This window comes from Fragaria vesca, linkage group LG2 (genome assembly GCF_000184155.1).
Source record: "Fragaria vesca subsp. vesca linkage group LG2, FraVesHawaii_1.0, whole genome shotgun sequence".
Lineage (NCBI taxonomy): Eukaryota > Viridiplantae > Streptophyta > Magnoliopsida > Rosales > Rosaceae > Fragaria > Fragaria vesca.
The window spans coordinates 24,445,687-24,458,233 of NC_020492.1; the positions used below are offsets into that span (position 1 = coordinate 24,445,687).

The 12,547-nt window shown below is 39.2% G+C and overlaps 6 protein-coding genes across 6 annotated transcripts in view; 3 read left to right on the plus strand and 3 right to left on the minus strand.

Annotated features, from left to right (window-relative positions):
- LOC101304744 (carbon catabolite repressor protein 4 homolog 6-like) overlaps window positions 1-96 on the minus strand; it is a 6,420-nt gene extending 6,324 nt beyond the window's left edge. Inside the window, exon 1 of the mRNA XM_004292965.1 lies at window positions 19-96. Coding sequence (XP_004293013.1) covers window positions 19-96 — 78 coding nt within the window. The remainder of the gene's footprint in view (window positions 1-18) is intronic.
- A 180-nt stretch (window positions 97-276) lies between these two features.
- On the plus strand, window positions 277-2,081 carry LOC101296061. The gene is made up of 7 exons (XM_004291440.1): window positions 277-509; window positions 597-639; window positions 730-822; window positions 906-968; window positions 1,072-1,167; window positions 1,312-1,389; window positions 1,714-2,081. Exons 1-7 carry the CDS (start codon window positions 391-393, stop codon window positions 1,798-1,800), a joined length of 579 nt encoding a protein of 192 aa, XP_004291488.1. The 5' UTR covers window positions 277-390; the 3' UTR covers window positions 1,801-2,081.
- A 261-nt stretch (window positions 2,082-2,342) lies between these two features.
- Window positions 2,343-4,410, minus strand: LOC101296345 (N-alpha-acetyltransferase 50-like). Its single transcript, XM_004291441.1, has 3 exons — window positions 4,189-4,410; window positions 3,041-3,163; window positions 2,343-2,807 (listed from the first exon to the last, which is right to left on the minus strand). Exons 1-3 carry the CDS (start codon window positions 4,343-4,345, stop codon window positions 2,590-2,592), a joined length of 498 nt encoding a protein of 165 aa, XP_004291489.1. The 5' UTR covers window positions 4,346-4,410; the 3' UTR covers window positions 2,343-2,589.
- Window positions 4,411-4,991: 581 nt separating this feature from the next.
- On the plus strand, window positions 4,992-6,694 carry LOC101294627 (FAD-dependent urate hydroxylase-like). The gene is made up of 3 exons (XM_004291436.1): window positions 4,992-5,335; window positions 5,410-5,714; window positions 5,824-6,694. The coding sequence occupies exons 1-3, from the start codon at window positions 5,090-5,092 to the stop codon at window positions 6,533-6,535; spliced, it is 1,263 nt and encodes a 420-aa protein (XP_004291484.1). The 5' UTR covers window positions 4,992-5,089; the 3' UTR covers window positions 6,536-6,694.
- Window positions 6,695-6,888: 194 nt separating this feature from the next.
- Window positions 6,889-8,760, minus strand: LOC101295776 (V-type proton ATPase 21 kDa proteolipid subunit-like). Its single transcript, XM_004291439.1, has 4 exons — window positions 8,526-8,760; window positions 8,355-8,432; window positions 7,444-7,614; window positions 6,889-7,339 (listed from the first exon to the last, which is right to left on the minus strand). Exons 1-4 carry the CDS (start codon window positions 8,654-8,656, stop codon window positions 7,174-7,176), a joined length of 546 nt encoding a protein of 181 aa, XP_004291487.1. The 5' UTR covers window positions 8,657-8,760; the 3' UTR covers window positions 6,889-7,173.
- Window positions 8,761-9,267: 507 nt separating this feature from the next.
- On the plus strand, window positions 9,268-10,704 carry LOC101305044 (shikimate O-hydroxycinnamoyltransferase-like). The gene is made up of 2 exons (XM_004292966.1): window positions 9,268-9,684; window positions 9,769-10,704. The coding sequence occupies exons 1-2, from the start codon at window positions 9,268-9,270 to the stop codon at window positions 10,702-10,704; spliced, it is 1,353 nt and encodes a 450-aa protein (XP_004293014.1).
- Window positions 10,705-12,547: the final 1,843 nt, after the last annotated feature.

The window sequence follows — 12,547 nt, forward strand, 5'->3', positions numbered from 1 at the left end:
GAGAGAGAGAGAGAGTACGTGAGGGCGCGTAGACATTGCGGTGGCGCGTGTGGAGCAAACGACGACGTATTGTAGAGAAGGAGGAGTGCGCTTCATGTCTCTCGCTCTCTACTAGAGAAGAGAAGCAAAGCATCTCGCTGCTCCCTAGTCCGTCGTCACTTAAACCGGTGGGGCCAACACGTGGGCCCTCAGTTATCGGATGTAGTCGCGTACAGGATTAGTACAATGCTCGTGCGATCAAGGCCTTTGGTATGCTCGTGGTCATTTTTGGACGGTGGATGATGAATTGGCTACTACATCATTTTCAACCTCATCCTCAAGCCTCTTCGTTTTTCCCACCATCGCGCGCCATTCTGGAGAGACTTCTTTTTCTTCTGAGGACTTGAAACGATGTCGTTTAGCTCGTCTCTTTCATCTCCCAGCTCTCTGTTTCTCTTCTCCAAATCCAAACCTGTCAGCTCTCGATTCAGAGCTTCTGCTGAAGTACCTGATTTCCTCTCGGCCGATTGGTAATCCATCATCTCAGTTAATTATTCAAATCGATCGCTTGGTTTTGTTAGGGTTTAGGGTTTGATGATGTTTGTTTTCCGTTGCAGGCTGGAATCGCGGAAGAAGAGACCTTTCGGGCCGAGATTAAATGTAAGCATTTTATTATTTCACAGACTAAGTATGATCGTTTTGATGCATATGTATTTATATATATAATATTATATATGACTTGTGCTTTAGTTTAGCGCAGAAGAAGCTGTTCAGCACCAGCTAGATGCCTTGAAGTACAATGACCAACCTCGCCCTGATTATGGCATTGAGGTCATGTACAGGGTTAAAGTTTTTTTTTTTTTTTTGAGTATCTGGGTTGGTGTTGTGTTTCACTTTCACACAGTAACATTTTCCTGTTTTGACAGTTTGCTGGGTTTGATCCTTTTGAGAGGTCAACCTACTTTGGGCCATTCTTTGATTTGGGGCAGGTTGGTTTATTTTTGAATTTTCAGCTGTGTGTGGGTCTATGATTACTGATCAATATGTAGTTGATGATTTTCTCTTTGGCTGGCTGCTTCATTGCTACTACAGTTTGAACGGTTCAGGCGGATATTTCACCATTCGACCTATAGGGTGTTACTGGCTCACAAGGAGAGGGAAATATTGAGCAGTTTGTTTGTAGAGGAGGTATGAGATATTATTGTTCAGTGTGCCTATTTTGAGTATTTAGTGATGTCATTAATATACATGTGTGTGATGCAATTTTGAACTAGTTGTTATGATGTTAGCAGTTACTTTTGTGTTCCTAATCAGTTATTTTGGTTTAACTAGAATCGATATAAGCAGCGGGTTTGGATACGAGGAAGTCGGCCAGAGGAAGAGGAGACATTTCAGTTTACAATGGTTCAGGTAGGTGATTCCAATACTTTTGTGTTATCGTTACCGATGCTTCTTTGCCAGCGTGCTCAGTGGAGATGATACTGAACTCTATATGTTGTGGGAACCTGTTCTATACCAAAACACTATAGTCAGGATACTACTAATTACTAACAATTGTAGACCTTTTAGAGAGTTCTTTGAATTCCAGAGCATAACTATGTCCTCTTTGAATTTGTAGATTAGGGTAACCATATCTGGATTTTTGTCATGTGGGTACTTTATGATTCAGAGTTCATTCTCTAATGCTTATGTAATTGTAGACTAGAATTTTGATCTGTAGTTTGTTCTTGACAGAGGGTTGGTGGCTCATGGGATGGTTATTGGTTGACAGAGAGTGTACTTCATGATGGAGATGCTTTTGCTGGCGGTTTAGCCTATTGAACATTCAATACAGCAGCTACTGTATCATTTGTATGATGGAAGTCTGGATCCTTTGTCTCTGTTGTTTATACACGGCATTTGCTCACCTACCTACTATCTACCTTAGAATTTGTATATGAAAGAATAAGTTAAGCTATAATGCCCATCATGTCCATTTAGTATTGTGGGTGAACTTTGTAAATCAAATCTTGAAATCTTGTATATCCAGCTCTTTTATGTTCAGGACTTGTCCGAATTGTGGATATCTTTCTCTCTCAACTCCAGCAGGCGCTAGATTTCTAAATGCATCTAAGCAGTTCAAATAGATTGTGTTTTGTATCTTTCTGGTTTTATCAAGTTACTTGGAAAAATGAATGTCAGAAAGACCAAGGCTTTGTATAAACAGAGAGACACAGTGCTAGTTTTGGATGACTCCTAGCTGTATTATAGAAGGTTTAGCTGGTGTAAATGAATCAAAATTTGCTAATTATTTGATAAAAGCATCATACTCGGATTATGGCACCTTTGTCACTAAAGCATACTTAAGTTGCAACACACGGATGCCTTTCTGAAGAAGATGAAAACTCTTTACCTGGTGCCAATAGATTACAAAATTTTCAAATGACATTCTTGTCTTGGTACAATAAGGAAAGAGGCAGTCATGTCTGCAGAAACATAGCAGATGAACTCTCACATGATACGGCCTTCCAATGATTTTGCAAGTTTATAACTAGACTAATCAAGCACAATTGAGAAGTGACAGATATCAAAAATTGATGTAACAAACTTCCCATTTGACAGCTTGACATGTTACTTCTTTGTCTGAGGTTGGGTAATATTCTTGGTAAGCACGTAGCAGTCCGGAGGGGTGATGTTTGTGTAATAGTTCTGGATAGTTTCTGTGATTTCAAACCCAAATTTCTTATAGAAGCTTATGGCATCATCATTGTTAGTCTGAACGTGCAGGTAAATTTGGGAAATGTTTTGCTTGGTGCTGAGTTCAAAAACGTGGTTCAACAGCATTTTACCTGCAGAATTGCAGAGCTAATATCAGAAAACCAGCACTAACCATACTTCAATCTAAGAAACATTTACTGGACACCAGAATTATGGGGGCACTTTCAGGACAACCTAACATCAAATCAATTAGATACTGAAAAGGGTTCACCACCGCAATTGTATCAAATATAACAAGGAATGCAACACGAATGTAGTAAGTTTTCCATGTACAAATTTTATAAGAAGGCTTGTACTTGCTTACCAATGCCTATCCCACGATATGGTGCCAAAACTCCCAATGTCATGATGTACACGCGGACAGCCCCACCTTCCTTCTTCTCAAGCCGGCATGCAATTGCACCAACACATATATCACTGAAATATGCTGTCAAAAACAATTGTAACAACAAAACTCTCAATAACGAAAATATATTTCTTTGTATATGTCACATCTACTTATCAGTCTAGTACTCTAGTTTCATATGCCATACATGCACCTTCATCAAGTAACTATAACAGATTTTCCTTGACAGCTCAGTAATAGGTTGTTAGACTCCTCACATAAACGAGTCATGGTCCACACACTACACATAATTCACAACAGGATACCTCTAAAAACGCTCTAGCCCCTACCCCACTCACTTCTTCATTCATGAGTTCTGACAAGTGTAAAATTGACAATGACACTCTTCTCAAGTCTAATAGTAAGAGGACATACAACAGCAGTCCTTCCAAAAATCAAGCCAGCATATCAAGAAACTATTATGCATAATGTATGATGATAACATTTCCACTTGATTTTTTCAGAGAAACTTCCCTTATGACCTACCCAACTACCTCTGATCTGATCTGATATTACACCAAAGTCTCATCAATCAAAACCAAAAATAAAATTAAAAAGATATAGAAAAATAATAATTAGTTCCTCATAGTTGTTTGAGAAAACGAGCAAGAAATCAACAAGTTTACTCGGAGTTATCAATAAATCAAACCAAGCCTTCCTAAACATCTATTCATCCTCCGCCATTGTAAGTTGGTAAAACCAAGCCTTCCTTTTCACGTACAAGTAATGGAATAGTAAAACCAAATTTTTCTATTTCCTATCAATTGTCCAGCAGCAAAAGCAAATAAACAACATTGAAGATAAAAACATATGCTTAATCAACAAAAAAGAAACCACCTCGTACGAATCGAACACTAATCAGAAAAGCCCAAAAGCAAGGAAAAAGCACAATCCACTACTACTATAGAAGCAACATTGAACAAACACTTTCTCTCAAACAAAAACACATAAACCAATACGAGCAAGCATTTAACTGAAAAGGCTACAGTTGCAGACTTGCAGTACAAAACAAGAAGAACCCAGAAAAGAATAAGGGAAGGTAAGCTAAACCCAGAAGCGAGGCTCACCAAGTTTGGAGAAATCACCGGCGGCGAGAGCGTCGGCGTAGTACTTGTCGTTGTAGCGAACGGGGAAGAGAGCAGTGTTGAGCTTCTTGAGCTGCATCAAGTTCTTTTCCCTCAGTCCGTCCAGTGAGGTTTGGATCTCCCGCTTCCCAGCCCCCATTTCTTTCTTCTTCGTCTGCTTCTTCTTCTTCAAAGAGAGGAGGGGAGGGTTTTGCAGAGGGGGTGGAACACAGTCTAGGGACAATTGTATCTTCGGGTTTAAGTAGAGGGGGATATCGGTGCAGGCCAAGTCTCTGGACCCTTTTGCTCAACCCAAGAGACTGAGGCCCGTTAGCATAAATTCCAATTTTGTTTATGTAAAAAAATATAAATAAACCGATTAGAAAACTCACGAGTTGTTTGTATTGACATTAGCCATTGACCGTGTTAGGGTATCTAAAATGTTTCATGGCCTAGAATTAATCCCTTGATGCATATGAAATGTTCTGATTATGTATTCTAACACAATATTTGGTCATTTTGACAGCTCTGCGATTTAAGCATTAGTTAAAAGATTCCTTATTTGAACGTTCAATCACTAGACCACTTATAATGGTTTTGTTGGAGAAAGTTATGAACAAACCTAGAGTGAAATCTTGCTGTGAGACAAAATGAAGGTAAAAGTACATTTCAAGTATCACTCTTGTAGTCTACAAGTCTTGTGATGGTGAACCACCATTTGATAATGTGATGACATATGGTTCTCTTGTAACTAGTGGTGATCTTATTATCTTTTTTCTTCCTGAATATCTTGCCTTTTTCTTTCTGGTCACATTGTCCTTTAGTTGCTAGCAAAACATTAACAAAGACAATCCTGAGACTCTGAGAGGAATCTGTAGTCACTAATCTGGCTTGAGGAAGAGAGATGACTCTGGAAAAGAAGCCAAAGGCAGTGATAGTAGGAGGGAGCATAGGAGGTGTATCCTGCGCACACACGCTCATATTAGCAGGGTGGGATGTGGTGGTGCTTGAGAAGTCATATCAAGCCCCAACTGGAAGCCCTACTGGTGCAGGACTAGGACTTGACCCTCTCTCCTTGCAGCTCATTCAGTCATGGATCAAAGACCCTGAGCTTCTCAAGAGGACCACTCTACCCCTCACAATTGATCAGGTACATACTAAAACGCCCAATTCATTCCTGTTCAATTTGTAATTTTACGTATCTGATGAGTTCTTGTTATGTAGAATGATGCTGTGGATGGTGAGAAGAAGGTTAGGTGGACACTGACCAGAGATGAGAAGTTTAACTGCAGAGCAGCACATTGGGCTGACCTACATGCTCTTCTATATCATGCTTTGCCACCTAACTTGTTTCTTTGGGGTCACCATTTCCAGTCTTTCTCCATTTCTAGTGACAAGAGATCAGTTCAAGTGAAGGCTTTATCCCTTCAAAGTAATGAGACCGTCGAAGTCATTGGCGATTTGCTTGTTGCAGCAGATGGGTGTCTCTCAAAAATCCGCCAAAGTTTTGTTCCTGATCATAAGCTGAGGTGTGTGTGTTAGTGTACTAGCTTACTTGAAATACACTATTGGTCTATTTCCAAACATATGCTAAGTTTGTGGGGGTACTATGATATAAATCATATAATGGTTTTGTAGGTATTCAGGATATTGTGCATGGAGAGGGGTTCTTGACTTTTCAGGAAGTGAGAAATCTGAAACTATAGTGGGGATCCGAAAGGCGTACCCTGAACTTGGGAAATGCTTGTACTTCGGCTTAGGTTCTGGAAGTCACACTGTGCTATATGAGCTTCTGAACAAAAGGCTGAATTGGATTTGGTATGTCCATCAACCAGAGCCTGATCTGAAGAGCGACTCAATGACCATGAAGGCAAACAGTGACATGATCCAGGCGATGCATAAAGAAGCAGAGAAGATGTGGCTTCCCGAGTTTGTGAGAGTCATCAAAGAAACAAGCCATCCTTTCATCAATGCCATATATGATAGTGAACCCTTGGAGCAAATCTATTGGGACAATGTGGTATTGGTTGGAGATGCAGCTCACCCCACAACTCCTCATGCTACAAGAAGCACAAACATGTCGGTATTGGATGCTGCGGTTTTAGGCCAGTGCCTGAAGAAGTGGGGTGCAGAAAACTTGCAATCAGCCCTTGAAGAATATCAGTCCATTCGGTTACCAGTCGTATCAAAACAAGTCCTTCATGCAAGGAGAATGGGGCGTATTAAACAAGGTCTAGCTCTTCCTGATCTGCAGTCTTTCGACCCCAAGACAGCTAATCCAGAGGAGTGTCAAGAGCTTCAACAGAGACTAATGCCTTTTTTCTCTGATGTTCCTTCCATACTAGTCTGATTTGGATTTTACAGTTCGGATCATTGAGAAAGATTGTCATTCCAATTCTGTTGCCGGCTTCAACCGAAAGAATAGCATTTTCTTTCCTTTTGTATTCAAAATAATTTGATGCAGCCAATTGGTCATGATCTCTGTATAAGCAGTGTATTGCTTTTACCATGTCGTATGCATATGCATGTATTATCGTTGTGCAACTATTTGCAGAAAAAAGACTTGGTTTCATCTGGTATGCCACTGACAACGAACATTGAAATCAAGCATGCCGTACAAACAAAGCAGAAACTGCATGTAGATTATACATAAATGCATGTAAATGAGAAATGCTACTCCAGCTTAAAGTTGAGGAAGAGGTTGCCAAAAAAAAATCATGTTATTCATTGAAACACTAAATAATAGTCTGCGACCAAGAATGAGGTAATCATTACTCACTCTTATACAAGAACGTACCAGCTCTCCAACAATTCATTACCATCCGATTACATACAACCTAAGATTGATACAGTAGGAAAAATATTAATATTTCCACAGCAGCTTTAACATTCCTATCACTAATTGAAGAAACCAGCGAAATACAGACTCATGTGGCGCATTACGCTGGCTTAATGTCTTGCCAAGTTTCAGAGAGCAATAAATCAATTTCATTTTGTAGGCCATGTTGCTTGAGCTGACATTATGATTCCAACAATTACTCCAAATAATCCAAGGGCGCTGCCAAAGATCTCAATCACAAGGATCTTCACAAAAAGTGTTGAGTTCTGGGCATCGGACAACGCACAGCTGCTTCCAATGATTCCCACACACAACCTGTCACCACAAGAGAAACCAGCAAAATGATTCATACTGTAAGATCCGGTGAATTCTTCACAGCACTCCATAAAAAAAGTGACAAGGAAGGTTAAGGTACCGACCCGCAGACAAGGTTCGCAAATCCCACAATGATTCCAGAAGCAAAGATTGCATATCCAGCTCTAAGAGATTCAGGAGCATATATCCTTGAAGCAGGAACACTCTCTAACTTTGTTTGTAGAATGATTGCAACAATAACACCATATATAGCAACAGCTTCACAAAAGATCACACTGTGACAATAGATGTACCCCTTCCAAGTTAGTTTCCAAATGCAGCATCTTAAGGTCATACTTAGCTTTAGAAGCATAAATATAAATACGAATCTGTGAACATAAACTGGATGTTGTAGTCTAAAGTTTCAGTCGCATAGACAGTCAAGAGAGAGATGCATAACCAGAAGTCACACCAGAAAGGTTTAATTTATATAAGCCACCAACAAAGGAGTCAGTTATCCTACTGATCTATGACCATAAATCTCTCATTTTTCAAAACCTAAATGCCACTTAGCACTGTCCTACTTTCAAAGCCTTCTCTACAAAGTTGCTCGTGTTCAAATACTGAAGTTCCATAGGTCCTCTACTATTCCCTTTCCATCCATAGCATAAAAGAAGAAATTCACAATAGGTTCTACTGCCCTACGGAACATCAGGACTACGATTCCTTCAACAACCTCGCTTCACAGAGCTAGTTGAAGCGGAAAGCCAACACACAACTTAACTATACAGCCAATGTCTAAGCAGAAGCGCAGAAAGCTTAATGCGAAAAGCAAAACAAAACACTGGCATCTGCTCGAATATCGTTCCAGATTTTCGATAGAATGCCCCCATTCTCTCCTTAAATCAACAACCAAACTAATCATATCCACTATGAAACTCAATCACAGAGATACATAATATCATCAAGACAATCCAAATTTCTGGGATGCAAATCCAAAATCACAGGAACTACAAACTGGCAAAGAATGAATCACCTGATGAGATTCTTGGAAGTGATGCGAGGAGCCTTGATTGCCGCGCCGATCAAACTACTGCCGGTGATGTAAATCCCCCTAATCATCCAAAACAAACAATAACTAAAACCATCAGTAATTCAAAGACTACAAATTGATCGATGAAATTAGAAGAAAGCAGAGAAAGCAAACCAGGCGGCGCCGAGGACAGAGACGCCGATAGCAATGGCGATACCGAGAGCGGAGAAAGTGTAGGGAGAGATCTGGACGAGGGCGCGGGCCCACGAGCTTGAGTAACCCACCGCTATTGCCGCGCCTGACATGTTCGGAAACCCTAAATCTTCTTCGTCTTCTTGGTTGATTGGTTTGGGAGGGAAGGAGGAGAGTCTGAGAGGAAAGAGAGGTTTCTGATCTGATTCGTGGAGGTGTGTTATTAGTCGACAAACTCAGCAGGGGATGAAGCTGTGATGAACACGACCTCAATGCGCGCGTGAGCCACTTATTTTTATTATTTTTTATTTATTTTTATATAAATGTGTATCTTTTCCGTAACGCGCATTTTTCCGTCTATTTGGTTGAGAAAAAATATAACACTTTAGGTAAATCATATTTTAGCTTAACTTAGATAAACCTAGATAGTAGGTTGGAGATGAAATTTTACAAAACTCAAACCTATTATATGTTTTAGATCAAAGGTTTGAGATGCTCTTATATTTAAACTGAACGCCAATAGAGATGAGATCAAACACGTACTATAACAATAAGAAAGATGAAGAAAAGAAATTTGGTGCATGCTATTTGTGTGATTATGATAATTCAATTGGGAATCAAGAGTTAGTTTTTCTGGTACTATATATCAAACATGGAGTACACGTACACTTGCTAAACAAACAGATAATTCCCCGAGCAAATTAGCTCTTCAGTATCCATCATAATGGCCAAGGTCAAAATCATTTGCACACGAACAGTCGTGAGCACGAAACCTGTTGAGGTCGAAAAATGCCACTCTTTATCGGTTCTTGACCGAATAATGGAGAAGAAACACCTTAGAATGGTGTTGTATTACGCATCAATGGGTGTGCCAGAGCCCGGTGAAGTCACTAGGAGGCGTAGAGAGTCCATTTCGGATGCGCTTACAAGTTTTCCGATAATGACAGGCCGGTTGGCGAGGAATGAGAGAGGGCAGTGGACATCGAAGTTCAATGACGCTGGAGTGAGAATGGTGGAAGTTAGGGCTAAAGGGAGTTTGGAGGAGTGGCTAAGAAATGTGGATAGGGAGAAAGAGCTTATGCTTGTCTATTGGGAAGAAATGGACCACCGTCCCTTGTTATGGTCTACATTTTATGTGCAGGCATTACTTTTTTACTGATTATAACATTCATAGTTCAGTATAACATGTTATGTTGTCAAATTAATAGTTATCCTTTTTTTTCAGCTTACCGAATTTGAGGACGGTGGTTTAGCAATTGGGTTAAGTTGCAATCATCTTCTGGCAGATCCAACTTCTGCAACTATGTTCCTCAAAGCCTGGGCCGACGCAAGCTTCCCTGGAAAGCTGTTGCAGCCACCATTTTTCCACCCACTGCTGCCACGGAGGTCCGGAAACAAAAAACTCGATCACAAACCGTATACCTCCTTGATCAACCACTACAAAGACTCCATCAAGAATTCTATGCAGCTTCCGGCAAACAAAAGTCACACAACTGTTGCCTTTGCCTTCTCGGACTCCATGGTTCGGGCCTGCATTGCCATGGCCCAGCCCATTGGTGCGACCAACAGATCCAAACCATCACCCTTCGAGGCCCTAGCTGGGCTCTTCTGGTTCTGCATTAGCAAGGTGAAAGGAATTGGAAATGAGCTAATCAACATGTCTATATGCATGGATATGAGAACGGTTTTAGGTTTGGATAAAGGTTTCTTTGGAAATTGCATGGTTTATAACAAAGTGCATCAAGAGGGTTTCCAAGGAAACAACTTATCAGAAGCTGTGAGTTCTATAGGTGAAGTGGTCGCAAAAATGGACTGCGAAGGCATCATGGATTTGATAGAGTGGCTCGAACATACTGATGATCAATGTCCTTTGTTGATGAACGATTCTGATCTCATTTGTGCTAGCTTAGAGGCCGTAGACCCGTTTTCAACAGTTTTCGAAGACGGGAATGCACCCATTCGCGTGTCGTATTATGTGGAGCCAGTGTTAAGGTTAGGACAGGTTCTAATTTTTCCGGCAAAGCCAGGAGATGGTGAATTGAGTAGGGTGGTAATGGTTACACTTCCACATGATGAGATGGCCAAGTTACATGAAGATGAGCTTGTTCGACGCCTTTCTCCGACTATCTTCACAGACATGCATAAAATAAAAACCAGCTAACCAACGTTTATTATGTTCAACTAGTATATGTGTTTAAGAAAAAACTTAAATTCTCAAAACCACATTAGAACAAAGTTAATTTTATACTTGTGTATTTGTCATGATCCACTCGTGAGTATCAAATGGTCATGACAGATCCAATTGATCAATTATATAATTTTAAGTTCTTATTAATTTGAGTTTGTAGCCTGTATAGGGTGCTCTTGATCATCATAATTCTGACAAGCCGTTCAAAAAAATTGACAGATCTCGATCATCTTATTTGTTTTCATATGTGATTAAATATATATGTTAGTGCGAATTAGAGGATAGAGCATCTTTGGAATTCAATGTTCTCTTTCATATTTCCAAAGATGATCGTGTCTCCTCCACAAATCTGCAGAGGCGATCCCACAATGACGTATATATGATAGGCCACATGCAATGAACATTTCCAAACTATATAGTCTAGTATCAGGGATTATTTTTGTTCCTAATAATCTTTTATGTTTTAAAGAAATTTCAACATGAAACTCAATCTTTTTTTTATTTTTTATGTCACATTAATTTCAAGTTATCTTACTATTTTCAACATACTTATGAATATATATCCCTGGCCTGAGCTAAATTCACTGATGAATACAGGCAAAAGATTAGTATGTATAAGATTAATAACGCATTGCAAACTATAATATACACGTACACACAGTCACACACATGTAATATGTACCGCATAATGTCGGTTGTTGCTGCAGACTTGCATGTAGTAGTTGATGGAAGCATCTACTTCTAATTGGAATAAGTTTGAATATACATGTATATATATACCTGCTGCTTCTCCCGAAATATTAATAATGAGCTGCTTAATCAATTCAATTACATACGTACATATATGTATATTTCTAGAGAGAAATGATCGAATAACTTTGACCTGAAAGAAAGTATGAATTTTCTAGAACATAGAGGTTGACAAATTAAGAGAAGCAGCAGGCCAGCCGGTTGTGCTAACCATATCCTATAAACCCTAAAAAAACCGTGAATAGTGTTATCATAATAAGGAGAAGGACCTGTACCTAATTTACTGTCCTAATTTATGAAAGTTAGGCTTCATCAATAGTTTCCATCTCAAATATCCATGATCACAAATAGTAGGAGGCTTTATTCAATTTTAAATAGTTTGAATAAAAAAAAGTCAGCAACTTGATCACCCAAAGAAGAAATAAGTAATTAACTAGCTAGCTAGCTAGACATCTATCCTAACCCTAATTTCATAATGCAGCCTGCAAAATATGAATGAGCTGAAAGTGAAATGTGTAGGAGGATGATGCATGTAATTATCGCTTTCAATTAACCAATTAGTTTGATTATAATGGCGGGATAATCTCTAATCTGTCTTGAAGCAACGTCATTTCGAAGTTGAACAGTCTATTTCTGCGGCCAAGACAACACTTAGTTAAAACATACACTGATTACTGATTAGTTATTATCTTATTATATCAAATGGCATCGTTGGAAATGGAAGCAAAAAAATTCCATTGAAGGTGCCAAAATAAACGTACTAACTGGCTCACCACTCCTAATTAAATTAAACCAGTTTAATTTCTAGCCAATTAAACTAATTACCAAACGAGCCAAACCAAACCCTAAATCATAAACAACAACGTACACTAGTAATTAATCAAGAAATTTATATATATTAACACAGAAACCCGCATAATGTTGTTACTAGTAAAGCAACCAATTCTGTTCGTGAGGGAAAGATTCTGGTTTAGTTTACGACAAGAATAAGGAGGAACAAGGGTCCAAAGAATTTCTTCACACACATATATATATATATATATATATATATATATATATTATTNTC